The following is a 20,225-nucleotide window of genomic DNA, read 5'->3' as shown; positions in this document are numbered from 1 at the left end:
AGATAATTTATCGATAAAGAATATCGATTTTATCAAGCACTAGCGTGTATGAACATTTTTATTGCCTTTTTGCGTGTGTGAGTGTGTATGCCTACGGGTGTTTTGTGCTAGTTTGCGAACGAATATCTGTCCTGAGATTTATGTGTGGGTGTTTTTGTTGTGTGCGAAATACTTGTAATCACAGTATGTGTATGTGTAGAAATTAAAATAGTGGGGATGAAGCGGCGACACTGGTTCTAATACAAAATTAGAGCAAAGGCCTTTCCAACCTTATTTATCTATTCCGTGGTAGGTACCACCGCCCCTCCTGTTTCTGCCGTGAAGCAGTAATGCGTTTCGGTTTGAAGGGTGGGGCAGCCGTTGTAACTATACTGAGACCTTAGAACTTATATCTCAAGGTGTGTGGCGCATTTACGTTGTAGATGTCTATGGGCTCCAGTAACCACTTAAAACCAGGTGGGCTGTGAGCTCGTCCACACATCTAAGCAATAAACAAAAAAAATATAGTCAAAAATAGCATAGACAGCCCACTGAGTTTTTCGCCGGATCTTCTCAGTAGGTCGCGTTTCCGATTCGGTGGTAGATTCTGTGAAGCACTGCTCTTGCTAGGGCCAGTGTTAGCAACACACCCGGTTGAGCCCCGTGAGCTCATCTACACGTCAAGGAGAAGCTGATATAGCCTCTCAAGGCTATCAGCATAGGTAGGAAAAAATGTTTAATTTACTGGTCGAGCCCTTCGTCGCAAGCGACGAGTTCGGGGAGGGCAGTGACCAGTGCTTGAGGTACCTAAAAGCACCGTTAATGGATCGGGAGGATCCGTAATGACGTTTAGGGCGACGTCAAATGTTTACCATTCGGTCCACCGGATCGGGTATGCTATGCACTGGTTTATTGCAATACGTAGCTAAAAGATTACCTATTACTTATATGGATTTAATATTTCTCAGTTGCTTAGCAAAGATAATATTGATTCAAACTTTATGTTCATAGATAATACAGTTAGTAAGCTTCACATATATCTGTTGACGTTTAATATTTTGAATTCAGACATTTTACTTATTCCCAAGATTTTGATACATTAATAATTTTGCTTTAAAATAGGCCTTTAATTGTCTGTTTTTTTAAATCATTTAAAGTTCAGTTATACTTAAAATGGCTATTAGAAATCCCCGCCTTCCGCTGTTACCTGGCTATGGTACTAACCCGCTGGTAGGTAAAAATTTACTTGTAAAACGTATTAATTTCTATTTAGTCTAAGAATAACAAGAATCGTTAATTTTTAATTCATTTTATAATCGACCCTTATAATACAGTATTTTAGCCTTGCCATTTTTTATGAATTAGGTGTACGTAATGTGTCAACCTAAGATGAACTGCAGGACAGATGTTGTTGAACATTCACTGATCCATGCAGACTTTTTAACTGTTAATGCGACGTTTTTTTTTTTTAGAAAACATATACTTGCTTTATTCTTAACTCATTTAATTTCGAGCAGGGGTGACTTCCGAAAGTATCTTCTCTCCACCAATTTAATAATGGTTATTAATATTAATTTGGGCTATCATTTCGTGTACATCCATAATTATTTTTCAACGTCGAACTTAACTTTTTGGAAGTTAGATGCAAAGCGCTAAGCTGAAAAATAAAGGGAAAGCAATTTTGACCAAAATAAAAACAAAAACAATACCTTCATCAGATTAACGAATATGTAACAAGTTCCATATCTGTACTTTATTTTTATAGCTAGGAAAAAAGAATTTCGGAGTACGTCCAGTATTTGCATCGATTGACAAAGTCAATATGCTAGTTGACAAAGCTGAAGGCGTGAATAAAGTTCCGTCGATGTACAGTCGGAAACAGGCACCTGATCTTCCAACTTGGATTATGTATGACAAGAACGTAAGTATAAGAATGTTTAAATTAGTTCTTGAAACTTCTTGATACTTTGATGGAAATCTGTAAAAATGGCTTCAAAATACCATTTTGAATCGAAATTTTGCTATTTTGTAGCCACTTGAAATTACTAACTGCTGGACTATTTACTATACAGACTTCTTCGACGTCGCGAAAGCGTTCGAAAAAGTCTGGCACAACGGTTTGATTTTCAAACTATTCAGCATGGGCGTACCGGATAGTCTCGTGCTCATCATACGAGAGTTATTATCGAACCGCTCTTTCGAGTTTTGGGAACTCGCTCCTCAGAGCGACCGCCCACAGCTGGAGTCTCGTAAGACACCGTCCTCTCTCCGCTCCTATTTTGTTTATTTGCTAACGACATTCCCCGGTCGCCGCTGATCTAGTTAGCCTTATTCGCTGACGACACGACCGTTTACTACTGGAGTAGAAACAAGTCCCTAATAGTGAGGAAACTCCAGAGCGCAGCCGTAATCTTAAGACAGTGGTTCCGAAAATGGCGCATAGACATCAACCCAGCAAAAAGCACAGGCGGTGCTATTTCAAAGGGGAAACTCCACACGGATTTCCTCCTGGATTAGGAGGAGGAATCTTACACCTCCCGATTACCCTCTTTAGCCAACCCATACCCTGGGGCAGGAAGGTCAATAACCCGGGAGTTACCCTGGATGCATCGATGACATTCCGCCCGCATATAAAATCACGTGACCGTGCCGCGTTTATTCTCGGTAGACTCTATCCCATGATCGGTAAGCGGAGTAAAATGTCCCTTCGGAACAAGGTGATACTTTACAAAACTTGCATAAGTCCCGTCACTGACTTACGCGAGTATGGTGTTCGCTCACGCGGCCCACACACATATAGACACCCTCCAATCCCCACAATCCCGCTTTTGCAGGCTAGCCGTCGGAGCTCCGTGGTTCGTGAGGAACGTTGACCTACACGACGACCTGGGCCTCGAATCAATCCGGAAATACATGAAGCCAGCGTCGGAACGGTACTTCGATAAGGCTATGCGTCATGATAATCGCCTTATCGTTGCCGCTGCTGACTACTCCCCGAATCCTGATCACGCAGGAGCCAGTCACCGTCGACGCCCTAGGCACGTGCTTACGGATCCAATGACCTTTGCATTAGACGTTTTTAGCTCTTAGGGACCCCGGTAACCTATTCGTCGAACTCGACAAAGAGGTCGATGTGTAACAAAACCCATGCATCAACCCGCTGAGTTTCTCGCCGGATCTTCTCAGCGAATGCGAACTCTTTTACAGATTTTACGGTTTCAAGGGTTCTTTCAACAGTCACTGCATGAAATGCGGTCAGCATCTCATATTTTACGTAAAGTTGATATTTTCTTTTTTCTCGAAGATGGTACTATAAAGGTTATAGAGCCGAAGACTGAGAATAGCGGATTGTCGCAAGGTGAATAATTTAAAATTCTAAATTTACAATAGAGATTATTAGTATTAATTACAATTTAAAACAATTGTTTTTCAGGTACTTTGATAAGTCGCCAAAGAATACGTTTGCCTTTCAGTTACGACATGTACTATGATGTGCTTGATTTAAACATTGGCCGTGAAGTTACATTTTATGGAAAAACTTTTAAGGTAATCCTATAAGTGAAAGCATTGACTTCAATTTTATATTACTTCTACATACGTGGACGGGTGGTTAGCTTGGGCCTCAATAAAAGGGTGTCCAGGTTTGAATAATTTTTTATTTTATCGCGCCGCGTTTTAGATTTTTTTTTATTGCTTAGATGGGTGGACGAGCTCACAGCCCACCTGGTGTTAAGTGGTCACTGGAGCCCATAGACATCTACAATGTAAATGCGCCACCCACCTTGAGATATAAGTTCTAAGGTATAGTTACAACGGCTGCCCCACCCTTCAAACCGAAACGCATTACTGCTTCACGGCAGAAATAGGCAGTCGTTACCTTTATTTCCTTATAATATAATACATATTCTTTTTTCTATTAATTTGAGGAAAAAAAAAATGAACAAATTTAGTGTAAAAGAAATGGTATACGTATAAATTTTTCATGAATTTTTTTTTTTTTTTTAATAAAAATAGTTTTGACATTTGGGTAAATTCCAAAATGATATTTAATACGTGGATGTCTACAGTATTTTTGTTTAACGTTAAAAACAAATTGCGAAATTATTCAGATTTAGTCATTTTTCAAGCTTATGATTTTTTCCCCTCTACCTATTTGCTGGTAGCCTGTTGGTGGTAATGATAAATATCATAATTTTCTTAGTTAAATGGCGGGAGCTTAATTTCTCATAAACTTTTGATTTAAGAACAAAATTAATTTTGCAGATTGTAAACTGTGATAATTTTACAAGAGTATTTTTGAATCGTCTTGGTATAAACGTACCTGACCCTATTCCGTGGCCCGATGCAATTGAGGTAATACATTTTGTAGTCATGTTCTTGTTTGTAATTTAACTATTGAAATTGAGAATATTTAATTTTCAACGTGCCCGTCTTTTCAGAGATCACCTGCCGGTGGAAAACCTCCGAAACAGCGACCTTTTAAGCAATTCCTGGATTTCGACAGACAAGTTTTAAGGTGAGTATAGGTTAAAAGGTGAAGTTTTAGGGTGACATAACAGAGATAGTTGAAATAAAAATTTAGTATCTTGGACTATTGAGGTTCGCGGGGATCCGCTGGATGCAAGCAGCGCAGGTCTTTGTGGCGAGGCTTGGGGAGGCCTATGTCCAGCAGTGGACGTCTGTGGGCTGATAATAATAAATATCTTTGAATTTAAATTTACACTACACTTTCTACACCGATACCTTAAGAATGATTAGGCTGATTAGTTAGACCAACAACGTGATTACCGACAGTAGAATGGAAAGATTATACCTTTATATACTATATCTCGATTTATATAATAAATAAATATGTATTTCACTTACAAAGGTCTCAGATCTCATAGTACATTAGTTAGAGTATACACTATCCATTCGATTTGTCAATAAATTTTAGGTTTTACGGATACTGGGATGATCGTGATTCCGAATTTGGTATATTACACAACATGGAAATTCATTACTTTCTGGCGGATGATACCATCGAAATAAAGGAAGTCATGCCAGCCAATTCTGGAATGGAAGCCGGCCCGATGTTCTTGAAGAGAATGCGGTTACCACGAGTACGGTATACCTAGCAATATGTAATAAGCCGTTCAAAGGAATTGAAATAAATATTACTGACGTGTATGCTTTTAGAAAATACCTTCGCATGTCGAAATGACGGGTGGTCCAAAGCAGGCCTCTTATGGACCGGCGGATCTAAGCATCGGTGCTATTTTAAACGTTTTTGGTCGTAATGTAGTTTTGACCGACTGTGATCCATTCACTAAAGAATATTACAGAGTTACATACGGATTTGGTAGGTATCTAAGAATTTAGTTCTTTTTAATTATTATAAATTTCTGATATTGACGAAACCTTTTCAATAAATAGATGATTACGTTCTATTCCTTTAGACACTTTCACACCGTTGACAATACCAAACAAGGATAATTCAGAATGTGTGAGCACTAATGTATCAGAACGGAAGTTGCCTCCATGGAACGGCTACGGATCCTACGATGATTCAGCTGAGAACTGTCGTACTGTGGAACCGAAGGCACCTCATAGGGACTTCATGAAATTTATTCATAAAGACAGGTATATAGTGCTCGAGTTTTAGCATCGCTCTTAGGCTTCAGTTCGCTTTGAAACACGAGTTTGAAGTTACATCTATCTATCTTATATATCCTACTCTTCAAACAGCACCATCAGCAGTAAGTATTTAATTAAGATTTTTTTAAATTTCTAGGGTCGGTTTTGATTCTCATATTCTTCGATTTGCTGCCCGACTCATAACCGATAACCCTGAAGATGAACGCCGCTATTTTATTGTTAAATACTTTTTGTGTGATGATACAATTGGTATCTTTGAATTGGGCGAAAGGAACTCCGGTTTCAAGGTATTGGATTAATATTGGAAAAAAAAATGTATATTTTAAGTACCTACTTCTACAAGTTTTAATACTAAAGCAACTACTTTTACTTAATTAAATAAATTTCCCCACTTCAAGATATTGATACTTCATTCTGTTTTCAAAGAATCGTAAATTTTAATATATATTTTTAAACATCTGAGGGTAGTTGTTAGTACAGTAATTTTGATGAATATGTTTCTATTTTTTCGTGGCCAATAAAACTGAAGTATCTGAAGCGTCGGAAATAATAAACGTGAGATTAGCCCGGAAAAATAGTTTTGAATGCGTTTTCTTATTTATTTATTCCTTATTTTCAACTGTAGTTGTGTCATTTTTTTTGCAGTCATGTTTTTCGATTATTGTTTGTCATGTTTGCTCATATTAAATTATGCCATAGAATTGTTACTTTACTATGATGCATTAAATCTACGAGCTTCCATTGCATTCGCTGGTGATTCGAAAGTCGCATGTTTGCGTGGTCACTTTTTCATTATTATTTTTTAAGGGATTTTATGATCTAAGAGCTTTAGGTCAAGTATTATTTTAATTTTAATGATAACGTTTTTTATATGTAATATAATATTGTGAAATGAAATGAAGTTCATTATTATGAAACATGGCATGAAATGAAATGAAAACCTGAAGAACCTGAAACCTGAAGAAACACTAATTAGACAAAATATAACAAATCACACAACTTCACCCCTCTCGTTCCCGCCTAAAAGTCGTAAATCAAATCAAATCAAATAAAAAAAATTTTATTCAACATAAATGAAAGTACATACTTGTTGAACGTCAAAAGAACTACCGCCAATTCACAAGAACTAGCCTCCGTCCTGAGAAGAATTGGCAAGAAACTCAGCGGGCATGTCTTTTTTTTTTTTTTTTAAATTTGAATTATTATTTATTTATTTTAATTTTAATATTAGATTATTATTTTTTTAAATATGAATTTTTTACAATGAGACTAACTAATGAGTAACTTTTTCATGTATCACTTTTTAGGGTGGTAAATTCTTTCGACGCGACAAGATGTATCTGCCAGACGTTGAATTTTTCGTTCCGAACGAACCGCCCGCGTACACTGACAAAGACATGTGGGTCGGAAACGAGCTGGTCATCAACAAGCATCGTTTTCGTCTCATTTCCGCTGATGAATACGCTTTGCGATATTTAGAATTGCATTCGGACGAGGTAATTGTTATTTCTGTGGACGGTACCGAAATATCTTGCTGAAGAAATCTTTAGTTTAAGACTGAGCTTTCTGAGAAATCATAATCATTAGGAGCATTGTGATTCTGTTAAGGAACCGCTATAATTTTTTATTTTGAAGGGTGGTCTAATAGTTGCGTTTAATAGTATTTTTAAAGAAAGGTCTTGTCTTGATAAGTGTCTTGAGAGCGCACACGGGAAGGGATGCCTATTTCTGCCGTGAAGCAGTAATGCGTTTCAGTTTGATGCGCGTTGCCGACATTGTACTATAAAACTGAGACTTAGAACTCATGTCTCAAGGTAGATCGGAGACCCTCAAGGTGTTGATTTCTATAGGCTCCAGTACTAACTTAACAGCAGATAGACCTTGAGCTCGAACAACAATCTAAGCAATGAAAATAGTAGAATGGTTTAACCCTTAACTTTGCTCAGTATGCCGTTTAACATTGGGTGGTCAGATCAACTGACTAATTACGCGATTGAAAAAATATCGATAATCGTATTGTCCTTTATTAATACGAAAATGTGTGTTTATAGTATCCTATGGCGAACATAGCTTTGATTATGGACAAGATTCGAAGGTTTTTGGCGTCTCAAGAAAATGGTTATAAAAACTTTGTGGCTAAATACATGGAAGCTGTTTTACCAAATAATAAGGAACTAATGAGCGTCCGATGTTTCAAGTACGATTTTATTAAAATTAAAAATATGTATAAAAGAATCGCTCTCGAAGCTGAAGATTAGCGGTAGTGCCGCAGATTTTCGCTTCCACATATCTATCTAACACGTATACGCAATGTACTGCAATCTATACTAATATTATAAAGAGGAAAGATTTGTTTGTTTGTTTCTGTTGAATAGGCTCCGAAACTACTGAACCGATTTGAAGCTACACTATTCCCGAGTGACATAGGCTATAAACTTTATTGAAAAAAATTAGGGATCCTTATTAAAACACCAATAATGTAAACCCAAGGTGTAAAAAAAATACCTAAAATATTCTTTACATCGCGTGCCCTGTGATAACTATTGATGATAGAATAAAATAATGTAGTACGACTTTGTAGAACACATCATTATTTACAAAAAGTGTCGCGACAGCATATGTCTAACTATTATACTTATGCCGCAATAAGTGTTCTTTTATTAAAAAAAAAACAACGTCAAATATCGTTGAAATTTTTGTTAAAGACCCGAGCGGAGCCAGAGCGGGCCGCTTGTATTGACGCCTGTGTAGGCGTCAATGGAATTGCGTGACGCGGCAAAACATCTCTTGGCTACCTTCGCGCTACAATGCTTGTTGTTAAACTAAATATTGTTAGCTTAACAAATGATTCATTAATTATTTATTTATTTAACATAGCACATTAACTACTCGTCAGCTTCGGGAGCTGTTACTTCCGTCCCGTACTTCCTAAAATAAATAAAATAGAATCTTATTTATGCTTAGGTATATTAGACTATTTTTTCATGTACCATCAGCTGAATTAGATATCGTGTTTTAGTATAGTTTTAAGAATACGTAGCTGTGTGCAGTGACTTGTCTATATCTATGCTTAAGACCGACGGTGAAGAGATAGATGGCCATCAGTTCGTTTATCTTTGAAGAATATGAAAAAAAAATCCAAATAGGAGCACTGTTCACTGCTTACTTTACAACAGTATGTTACATTGATAACTTAAGGGACTCTAGGAAAATGTCTATCAATTAATCTCGTGAAACTAGAGAAGATTAAACTAGGAGAGGAAACAAGAGGAAGTTTTCTAGAATCTTCATAGAATTCGAAACTAATAAGCTACGTTGTTGCTTTTTTTAATTAATTACAAATTTTTCGGGTGTCAATTTAATGTTTCGGTTTCAGGCAAGCTCTGAAGGAAATAATGTGCGAAAAAATGACACAACACGAGTTTTTGACTTTGGTTAGACATTTTCGAGGTGATCCAGGGAAAGAGAAGAGCCCCCGACGTGAAATGATTAGGTAATATCAAATACTAAAGTTTATTTGTGATATTGTTACGCGCTGGGGTTCGGGATAACTAAAAATTCTACTGAATCACAAGTTAACACTTAGAACACTTAAACACTTCACAAACACTCAACAACACTTTAAAACTCTCAATTCGCTTGTTCCGCTTCGCTTCAGGTGATCCGTTCGCTGTTTCGCTTCGAGTAGTTCCTATTACTGACTGACTGCGTGCCATCTCTACAACGCTTTTATAGCCGATACCTCATCCCTAGAATTATCGAGAATATTCCACACATCTCTAGTAGTAGTTTCCGCTATCTGTCTATAGATGGCGTTGTACTTCTCGAGCGTTCTAGGCGCTACTAGATCCTTCGATATTCGTTCGACTATTCGGCGATAGGTGGCGTTACTCTTACCGGCGTAACAATATTAATTTTCATCAGTTTATGAAGTACAAGTTATTCGTTTCAGTAAAAAGTTTTCTAGGTGTAACAATGAATATCTAGATTCTTGAATATCACAAAACAGGTCATTAGTGTTTACGGAGTTGACCCGCGGTCTGTGGGACGACCGCGCCCGGCTGCGGGAGGGGCTCGTGCACGCCGACGAGCTCGGCACCGGGGCGGTGGCGCCGGAACGCCTGCGACAGCTGCTCCGCGCCCACCGACTCACTATCAACACCGACCTCATGGACTGCATGTTACAAGTGTGGGTTCCTTTGGTATTTTAATAATAATGATAATAGTACCTATATTTGTTTAGATAATTCGTAGTCGTCGTGGCCTAAAGGATAAGACGTCCGGTGCATTCGTGTTGAGCGATGCACCGGTGTTCGAATCCCGCAGGCGGGTACCAATTTTTCTAATGATATACGTACTTAACAAATGTTTACGATTGACTTCCACGGCGAACGAATAGCATCGTGTAATAAAAATCAAACCCGCAAAATTCTAATTTGCGTAATTAATGGTGATAGAACCTCTTGTGAGTCCGCACGGGTAGGTACAACCACCCTGCCTATTTCTGCCGTGAAGCAGTAATGCGTTTCGGTTTGAAGGGTGGGGCAGCCGTTGTAACTATACTGAGACCTTAGAACTTATATCTTAAGGTGGGTGGCGCATTTACGTTGTAGATGTCTATGGGCTCCAGTAACCATTTAATACTAGGTGGACTGTGATCTCGTCCATCCTTCTATGCAATAAAAAATTGCAAATTGCAATATTGCAAATAAAATGTCACTAGGCTACAGGATCACGAAAAGGCCTTTTCCACAATTCGTCTAAAGTAAATAATGAAAGACAATTTCAGATTGGAAAAGGACGAAAACTGCAACATTTACTATGAAGATTTGTTGAAGTTTTTGGATTTCCAAACTCGACCAGTGTTCAATCTGACGGAGGATGATTATCAGAAGGTCGTCAGACACGCGCCACCGCTGAAAGACACTGAGGTAAAGCTTGAAAGTTAATACGCGTAGAATGATCAACTAAATCAAAATGGCGAAGTGTAAATTATTATTATGTACTTACCCTCTAAGGCGAAGTGATTTGAATCATTATTACGTACTTACCCTCTAATTATATTTAAATACAAGTTTTTTTTTTTCAGTGATTACATGATTTACTATTTAATTATAGTTTGCGAATATAGGTGTAAGGATATTAAGTGTTTCGATAATGAAATTTAATAAAATAAATTTTAAATAATCTTGTTAGGAGTATAAGTTCTTCACAGTGTGTATAGGATGATTAGGTATATTAATATTCAATTAAATTTTATGGGAATAAATAATAAGGCTCTTTTATTAGGGTTATTACAAATGAGCCTATTGTAGACTATTAAAACGGTAGACATTGAAGGGAAAGTAGTTTGGTAATATCGCATATAAATATCCCTAAATAACATATTCGTCGAACAGACCTCTAATTACCTCTTGTAAGATACTTATTAAAATTCTTTCTTGTTTCCTTTAGATATTCTATTAAATAATAAGCAATTCGTATTTTTAAAATCTTTTAGTGCAAATTGTGGGCCGAAAGCGAGAATCTCATCCAGGAAGGCTACGTCAACTGGAATGCATTCCTGTGCCAACTCAACTTGGAACATCTTGTGAAAGAACAATCTTAGATTTACACTTATATTTTTGATAATTTGGATTGGAATCGTATTTAATTTTTAACGAAAATAAAAAAAAAAACATTTGGAATTTGTTTATTTTTTTATCACAATAAATAGTTTCATTATCAGGCACTCTCAAATAATTCTCATTGTAGGTCAATTATAGATTTAAATATAGATACACGTTTTTGAAAACGGGCGCCAAATTATTGCACACGCATGAATTTTTTACTAGAACCTTTTTTGCCGCCTTTTAATAACTAATTTTACAATTGATGTACCTATTATATTTTATGGTGTGTATGTGAATGATCCGTTTTTGTAATCACCCTCGATCGGGTGATGCACGTACAATAAACAGTATATCGAGTAAGAGTCCTTTGACTAATTAAATTAGAATTACAACATATTCACTGTTGCAAACACATTTTCGCAACATTGAATATATTTCATTGAACATTTCGATGCCTCCAACGAACACTACTCTAACTCCAAATTCGTAAGTTTACAGGAGGAGAGTTTAAACGAAAAAAGTTGATAAATATATCTGCATTAATAAAGATTTTATGGTTTTTTCTTGTGTAACTAGCTGATTTACTCTTGCTTCGAACCCCATTAATAATGAATTTCTTCTTCTTCTTCTTCCAGTGCCTCTTCAATCCTGAAGGTTGGCCGTTAGCTTTCTATATTCGTTTTTATCTGCAGCCAGCCGGAACAGCTGTTCGACGGAGGCAATACCGGTCCACTCCCGGATATTCCGGAGCCATGATTTCTTTCTTCGCCCAGCACGTCTCTTTCCGAATTTCGAATAATGAATTTGTAATACTTTTAAAATAGTGAAGCGATTTGCGTGAAAAACGAAAATTTCAAAATTTTGAGTTAGAGTAGTGTTCATTGGAGGCATCGATTTTAGATTTTAATACTTGATACCTACTTACTACACAATTTTTTTGATTGATTGATACTAAACAAAATTTTCATACATAAATATCATATTTCACCCATTCGTTCATATTCAATTTCAACTTTACAAAATAAATAACTTATATCTAAATTTACAGTTACTTGACTTCGCTGATTTTTTTAAATTCTGTGATTTACCATTGCCTTTCTCTGTGACCTTTAAACGTTAATCCATAAAATAATCTTAGGTTATTAAATAACACAGAAACATTTCGTTAATACTCATGTCACTTGTTAAAAATAACTGGTTCACAAATGTTAACCTGTTCATTATTAATTGTTTTTCTTTATAACAATGAAGCATGCAGTTGTCTTAATCTAAGATTTTGATCACATCATAATTAAGGTTAGAATGGCACAAAGCATTCATTTGTGTCGATGTATTTTAATTATATGCAGATACCATGTGTTTTATTTCATAAGATTATGCAATATTATTTATTAATGTTGAAACTATAGTCTGCTGAAAACACAAATACAATTATGTTTCAGTTTATGGTATAAACATTGTACAGAAATATACCTATATGTATATTTCCGTCAATTTCAAGACTTGCATGATGATTTTCATGGTTTACTTAACAGATATATATAGGTGAGTTACAATTACATAAACTAGTGTGATTCTTTAATATTCAGTTAATGTTTAAGGGAATTTGTGTATTAAGGCGAATTTACATTACGAAATTAGTGGCGTGAAATTAATTTCGTGACATTAGTTTTACTAACAGTTTCACGTGTAATTTAATACTTTCGTAATGCATGCATTAATTTCATGCATGGAAATTAGTTTCGTGCCCTGCGCGATTTTTTGGTGAAATTAATAATGTCATGCAACTAATTTCATAGTGTAGACGCGACGTGAAACTAATGTCGCGAAAGGGCCTGCGCTGTGCGGACTTGTGTATTGTTAGTTCGGACGCGCTTCAAACGTTGAAAATGGCAAACCAACGATGGAGTACAGATAAAAATATAGATCTTAATAATGAATATCAGCGACAGCGGTGTCTCTGGGACCCGAAACACCTACGGTAAAAAAGCAAAATTATATTCACTCATTCGATAATAATTTTTATAACTCTCAGGATCTTCATCTGCTAATTCAGAGACTAACTTCATTGCACCTAAATGCCTTCTTGTTGATCATCCTGGAATCTACCAACCTTTTTTTTCTTGATAGTCTTTTTTTAAAGTTTATAGGTATATAAGCATTTCTTTAGCTACATTGAATATAGCATATAGCATAGAATTTAGCTTTGATGGTGATGGCGCCATGGTTACTGCGATACTGTGGATTTCGCAACACTAATTTTTTGACGAAATTACTTTCGCATATATCGAAACTACTTTCGTGAAACTGAGTTCAACATGCATGACACTAATTTCGTAATGTAAATCCCGCATTAGAGTTAAGACAGAAAACATCAAATGAGAAAATAGTACTCGGCTATTTAACTTTGAAGGAAAAAGTAACGGTTATGTAGTAATCGAGAATCGTCTTTGATTACGTTCATAATTTAGCTTTTGTTTTAACAATTCTCATTTATTTCGGTGTAAAATTGAGACTAAATTTGAATTAACGCACACATAACAATATTCTTATGTTTATTATAAAGTTTATGACACTGAATGTTTAGTTACATAGTTTATATTAAAATTTACATATTTACACACATTATATATACTTACAAACGTGTACACGATGTGATTTTTTTATTTTTAATAACTATCTACTTACATTCTGTCATAGAGATCAGTAACTAAAACATTTGTTAAATTTATTTTCTTTCCTTTATATTTAGAAGGAGCACACTTAAAAGAATATTATACGACAGAATTTGATTGACAGCAGTTACATTTAAATAAAGTGTAGGAGCTATCAGAGTCACGCAAAATGGTATTATTATTTTGAAAATATTCGAATCAATACAAATTTGTAGACGATGAGTGTTCACCAAACTGAACGATGTTGCGAAGCAAGAGCTTAATATTACAATAGCTTTGATTGGAAAGCCATTGCTTCGACCGATATCAAAGCTTTTTTAGTATTTTGGTAAATCGTCTCGTCCGTGTTATTCACGTGCTTACTAAAACATCAAAAAATATTTTTACACGATTATCAGAGAGTTAAATATGTAATTAATCCTAGTGCCGATTGTTAATCACCACATATCTTTCACTCGCTCCGCCGCCGGAATTTGCGGGCGGAACCTGTAAATGGAAACAGTGGTCCAAGTAAGATTGTTCTTTAATCAGTTCCGGTTATCAATCGCCAAAGTAATAGTCCATTTCTTAACATAGTTAATATGCTGTTAAAAGGCTGCTAATTGTGAGTACTCATTTAGATATGTGGCATATAAGATTTCAGAGGGAAAAAAGCAAAAATTCTCTATACCAATATGGTTTAGTACTAATTTTAAATATAAAAATAGGCATTGGCATTTATTTACAAATTATTTTTTATAATAAAATATAGATTTAGTAGAATAAAACCAAAGACATTAATAAAATTACATAATTACGAGCGGTACTTAGTAGGCCTTATTGTGTGGTTGAGTTCATAGATATAAATGCCTTACAGTAACTCCGAACGGGTAATTAGAACCATCCGGGTTTATTTTTAACTATGTCTAATGTGTTTCCAGAAATGGCAAATATTGAAAAAGTTTCCCAGGCTGATCCCCGTGACCTCAAAATACATTCGGTGAAGCTAGATTGCTAACCTACCCGATAACCCTAATATTGATATTTAATTTTTATTTTATTTTATTTATTAGGCACACAATACACATCACAAGCTAAAAAGATACACAAAAAACACAAGTAAAAAGAAACAAAATCTGGCTTGCAACATAAGCCATGTGTGCACGACCAAGCAAGACAAAGTGCTGAGTTTGTACACAATGGTCCTTACATCTATACGATTTATTATAATTAATTAATTTATTTATTTATTATATTCTATTTTATTATAATGTTTTAATCGAGAAATTTATTCATTACCTATGTGGAGGGATGGCGGCTGATGGCGCGGGATGATCGCCCGCGAGCGGTGACATTTTTATTCCGGAACTGTTCCCGTTTACACTAGAACCGAGACTCGATGCTGAGTCCGCTCTGAAATAAAGATAAGAATATTTTTTTTATGATTGACAGATTACTGGTGTCCTGGTGGCCTTTCCAGTTTCACCAGGACAGGTGGGCGAGGAAAGGCTCTGCCAGGAGGGGTGGGATTTGCTATCAGCTGCCCGAGCGCCTCCGAAGGAGACCTAACAACTCAAGAGCAATTGCTTCGCGAAAGAATCTACTACCGGATCGGAATCGCGATCCACTGGGAAGATCCGGTGAGAAACTCAGCTTTTTACTTTATGAGAGCAGTCGCGGCAAATAGTTTAATGTCTTCACCTACCAGTACGTTTTGGTAATTTTTTATGGGCAAAGGAATCAAAGATATATGTAACCTTATACATGCATGTCGCTATCATCGCCCAGATATCATAAGCCACATTATGACAAAGACGCATTTACAGTGAAAATTAATGATCCAAATGTAAGCATTTGAAAATATCATTTTATATTAGGTAGACGGCGACGTTTTTTTTTTTTTTTTGCCCTTGTAGGCAGACGAGCATACGGCCTGGTGAGTGGTTACGGTCGTCCATGGACTTCAGCAATGCCAGGGGCAAAGCCAAGCCGCTGCCTACCAAAAAAAATTAATACTATGATCGACTCCTTTATGTGCTAAACTCTAAATGGAGTGAGTTTTTCCGTGTTAGTAATTAAAAAACACAGGCTCCGAATTGAGGATTTTCTCTTTTTAATACGCTTTTATTAGCTTCAGACGTATGTATGTTTGTAACGGAATCTTTGAACATGATTTTGACCCCATTCAAAACGTCGGATTAACTCGAAATTTGGTATACTTATTAACGACCGATGACAATTCAATATTTTAAAAAAATTGGAAAAATTGAAATTCAACTAATAAACGATAAATAAATAATAGTTTAAAAAAACTAACAAAAGATGCTTTTATAGAAAATCCAATTTTGATAATATCCTAAAAAGCTCCTCACACTTTTTTACATCAAAATAATTTTTTTCTTACACTATTTTTAATTCAAATTTATTAAAAAAATTTTTTTTTTTACTTGGAGTTTCTGTTAAAACGTATTTTGTTAGTTATTTTAAACTATTATTTTATTATTTGAAGACGGTAATTTTTTTTTTTAATAGACTTACCTGTCTATCTGTCGCCTAAAGAGCGGGTACCTCCATGGAGAGTTAGGTTTTCGCTGTTCATGTCTAAAAGCAGGGTTGTCCCGTCCCCGTTCATTTACAACCGACAAACTGGCTTGTGCTTCGTTTTCACGGGTTTTTGACGACAATCTTCTAAATAAAAAAAATAAAAAATCCTATCATATCAGATTTATTGTGTTAATCAACTTTGGTTATTTATTTGTTTACGATCTTCAATAGAGATTAAGTTACTATTCGTATTATAAAAGTTAATTAAAAATGTTAATCTATGATACTAAAATTACTATTCATCTCCAATAACAGAAGACAACCAACATCTAGAAGTGATTAGTGTACCTTTATACCTACATAAATTCAATAATTATTTTATACATTTCATGAGTCGTAAATATGATTTAAAATAATATCGTTTGAAGCATCCGTAACTAGTTACGAAAACTGTAAAGTAATTTAATTAGCAATTAATAGAAAATTATATCGTGTTCTAATTACATTATTACACTGTAAACTCTAAATCTTTAATTATATATTTTATCATTCTAAATTTACAGATCAACTTAGGTACGGCTCATCTGTTATTAAACAGACATGAAAATCTGAATGCGGCCAAACACTTTGAGACAAGAGGTCTAAGTTGAAATTATATGAACTGTCTAACTGCTGTTGCACCCTATAGATCGGAATTTCATTACATTCAGAAAAAAAAGCATGGGGTTCACAACACGCCTTAACAGTAAAAAAAACAACGTACCTTAAAATTCTAGTAGGCAACGAAGCTTGAGTTTGAGGTCTCGCTCGTTGTCGGCTGTCGACAATCAGCACGTGCCTATCGTAAGGAGTGTCATAGTCCACCTCCAGAACAGTCGAGAAACGATGCGGCCATATTAGATCCAGCATCGCTATCACCATCCCAACTAGTACACAAGCGCTACCTAAAATAATAGAATGATTAAACTTGATTTACCGGATTGTTGAAGTTTAATGCGAGAGATTGTGTAATAATAATAATCATGGCGCTTATGTATTCCATGATAAAAAATCATTCTTGAAGACTTCGGTATCTAGAGACAAAATGTTTTGTATTTATTGAATTATGTTATTAGATTTTATTATGCAAGAGTTCCACTTTGAAAATGGAAGAATGGATGCAGTTGAAGTTGAATCGTACATTTAAAAATAATTTACAATAAAATGTTATACAGAAAAGAACAGTGGCCTGAAGTATCGCTAGTGAAGTCGTCGTGGCCTAAAGGATAAGACGTCCGGTGCATTCGTATCGAGCGATGCACCGCTATTCAAATCCCGCAGGCGGGTACCAATTTTTCTAATGACGTACTTAACAAATGTTCACGATTGACTTCCACGGTGAAGGAATAACATCGTGTAATAAAAATCAAACCCGCAATATTATAATTTGCGTAATTATTGGTGGTAGGACCTCTTGTGAGTCCGCACGGGTAGGTACCACCGCCCCGCCTATTTCGGCCGTAAAGCAGTAACTATAGCTAAGCTAGCTGTGACTATAGCTAAAATTAAATATTAAATTTAATAATAATATAAAATTCAATTATTTATTTTTTATTGCTTAGGGTGGACGAGCTCAGGGCCCACTTGGTGTAAGTGGTCACCGGAGCCCATAGACATCAACAACGTAAATGCCGCCACCCACCTTGAACCGTGAGTTTTAAGTCAAGTTCAATCCGAAACTCATTAATGCTTTACGGCAGAAATAAGCAGGGCGGTGGTACCTACCCGCGCGGACTCACAAGAAGTCCTGCCACCAGTAATTACGCAAATTATAATTTTGCGGGTTTGATTTTTATTACACGATGTTATTCCTTGACCGTGGAAGTCAATCGAGAAAATTTGTTAAGTACGTATTTCATTAGAAAATTTAGTACCCGCCTGCGGGATTCGAACACCGGAGCATCGCTCAACGCGAATGCACCGGACGTCTTATCCTTTAGGCCACGACGACTTCAAGTGGCAAGTTCACTGTGTCACGTGAAATTAATGTCAGCTAGTTTTAATTGGCTTATAACTCCTTTTTAAGCATAGGAGATGTATGTATACCTGCTATTAGGACTAGCCAGAAGCACCAGCCGAGCGAGAAGAACAGCATCGCTCCGTCTAATCTGACTACTAAGGGAGCGTTTGGCAGAGAGGCCCAGTAGCCGCCCGCAGCAGCGCACAATGTCACACCGAGGATCGCCATTGCGTATGCACCATAGCGAGGGACAACCACTAGGAGCAGATTCATTAGAAGCCATAGTGCTAATGCTGTCCTGAAATAATAAAATATTATAGAGATTTTAAGGATTTAATACGGAAACACGTTGTAACTATAATTGAGACCTTAGAACTTACATCTCAAGGTGGGTGGCGCATTTACGTCGTAGATGTCTATGGGCTCCAGTAACCACTTAACACCAGGTGGGCTGTGAGCTCGTCCACCCATCTAAGCAATTAAAAAAAAAACAGGTTTCGTGATCTGAAAACTAAATTGTATCTTATCTTCGACATTTCTACGTTAATCTACAAATAACTATCTTTTCTATTTTCCAGAAAATGTCGCGAGTCAACTTACACCTACATACCAGAGCAATGTTGACGTAGTGTATCCGGCTGCGCGGTACTTAGCTCCCCACTCGAAGCCTTCATGCTGAACAGCAAAGTGCTCTGCTACCGATAGCACTGGGTATGGAAGGCCACGGGTAAGCCCTGCGCGGTACCACTCCTGTATTGCACCGGCTTCTTCCCATCGGAACTGCTCATTGTAGTCAACACCAGGGTCACCTATGGTTGTGTTTCCCCAAGACAGAGCTGTAAATTAGGAATTTCATAAAAATAAGTTCTGTAGTTTCATTTCATTATTTCATACAACTATGTTTTCTTTTCGTATTCAAATAAATATGAATGTGAAAACCAAATGTATGGAAACACTATATAGTGATCACCAAAAAATTTTTGCCAATGATATGAAGAGGGCATTTACGACCTTAACATTTAATATCGGTGGACCGGGAGCTGCCGATTAAGATTAAAACAACATGACCATTGGATCTTTTGCCATCGATGGCGACAAAAAAGAAGCTAATCTAGGTATTTTTCTAAAAACACTGCAAATGATTTGAAACCATTGAACAAAAACAAAGGAAAATAGCTTACGAAGCGCCGTGGTGGTACCTCGTGAAACACATGGGTCACAATTGCCAATTGACATCAAAAGGACCACGGGGTTCGTCTGCCCAATTAATGTGATAAAGAAGCCAACCTGTGAGCGTGACGTTAACATGTCCCAGTCCCACGTGTATTGCTAACCAGCAATCAAGCCGCTCAGAGGAGAAGGCGCGGTAGGCAGCTCTCGCTACGCGCGCCCCTGCTATGTGCCATGACGATCCGTGCTTACATACTGAAAGAATTATATAATAAAAAACATCAAAATTTCTTTAGCTGTTGTGTTAACATTGTTTGTATATTGTTTATAATTTAATTCGTTCGTAATAATAATTTGGTTACTCCATTTAATAATGGATAAATCTGTCACGTCACCCTGTGACCAGGGACCTAAAATTATGATACTTTAAGACAAATTTTTTTTTTTGTATGGAAACTATCGACGTCTTGTAGCGGATGCCCCTAAACTTATATGCTGTTAAAGTTAAGGCATTTAATTACTGTGTAACTGAACACACAAAATAAAAAAAATATTAAAAGACATACAAGTCTTTATTTGTTTAGACAAATTCATTACATTTTATCAATTAGTGGTTTCTGAAAATTTACA

At 36.3% G+C, this 20,225-nt stretch overlaps 2 protein-coding genes across 3 annotated transcripts in view; one reads left to right on the top strand and one right to left on the bottom strand.

Moving 5' to 3' along the window:
• The first annotated feature begins 1,033 nt into the window (after nt 1–1,033).
• On the top strand, nt 1,034–11,326 carry LOC114249921 (EF-hand domain-containing family member C2). The gene is made up of 16 exons (XM_089729472.1): nt 1,034–1,209; nt 1,745–1,900; nt 3,187–3,337; nt 3,413–3,525; nt 4,243–4,332; nt 4,419–4,495; nt 4,916–5,081; nt 5,158–5,320; nt 5,418–5,601; nt 5,753–5,903; nt 6,924–7,112; nt 7,668–7,813; nt 8,993–9,109; nt 9,626–9,805; nt 10,406–10,547; nt 11,117–11,326. The coding sequence occupies exons 1-16, from the start codon at nt 1,153–1,155 to the stop codon at nt 11,222–11,224; spliced, it is 2,190 nt and encodes a 729-aa protein (XP_089585598.1). The 5' UTR covers nt 1,034–1,152; the 3' UTR covers nt 11,225–11,326.
• Nucleotides 11,327–12,014: 688 nt separating this feature from the next.
• The window catches only part of mol (dual oxidase maturation factor 1 mol), a 70,499-nt gene continuing 62,288 nt past the window's right edge, over nt 12,015–20,225 (bottom strand). For both annotated transcript variants that reach the window (XM_028183585.2, XM_089729473.1), the window contains 7 exons: nt 19,713–19,850; nt 19,036–19,261; nt 18,512–18,723; nt 17,190–17,370; nt 16,421–16,570; nt 15,182–15,295; nt 12,015–14,389 (listed from right to left, as the gene is read on the bottom strand). In XM_028183585.2, the coding sequence (XP_028039386.1) occupies nt 14,341–14,389; nt 15,182–15,295; nt 16,421–16,570; nt 17,190–17,370; nt 18,512–18,723; nt 19,036–19,261; nt 19,713–19,850 (1,070 nt within the window). In that variant the 3' untranslated portion in view covers nt 12,015–14,340. The remainder of the gene's footprint in view (nt 14,390–15,181; nt 15,296–16,420; nt 16,571–17,189; nt 17,371–18,511; nt 18,724–19,035; nt 19,262–19,712; nt 19,851–20,225) is intronic.

This window comes from Bombyx mandarina, chromosome 08 (genome assembly GCF_030267445.1).
Source record: "Bombyx mandarina strain Sakado chromosome 08, ASM3026744v2".
In the NCBI taxonomy this organism is placed as follows: Eukaryota; Metazoa; Arthropoda; class Insecta; order Lepidoptera; family Bombycidae; genus Bombyx; species Bombyx mandarina.
The sequence above is the reverse complement of the archived record's forward strand: the minus strand, read 5'-3'. Positions and strand labels throughout refer to the sequence as shown.

Coding starts and splice junctions, on each gene's coding strand:
- LOC114249921 (XM_089729472.1), top strand. CDS start 1,153: ATGGCTATTAGAAATCCCCGCCTTCCGCTGTTACCTGGCTATGGTACT. Junction 4,496..4,915: donor TTCGACAGACAAGTTTTAAG/GTGAGTATAGGT, acceptor AATAAATTTTAG/GTTTTACGGATACTGGGATG. Junction 9,806..10,405: donor ATGGACTGCATGTTACAAGT/GTGGGTTCCTTT, acceptor AGACAATTTCAG/ATTGGAAAAGGACGAAAACT.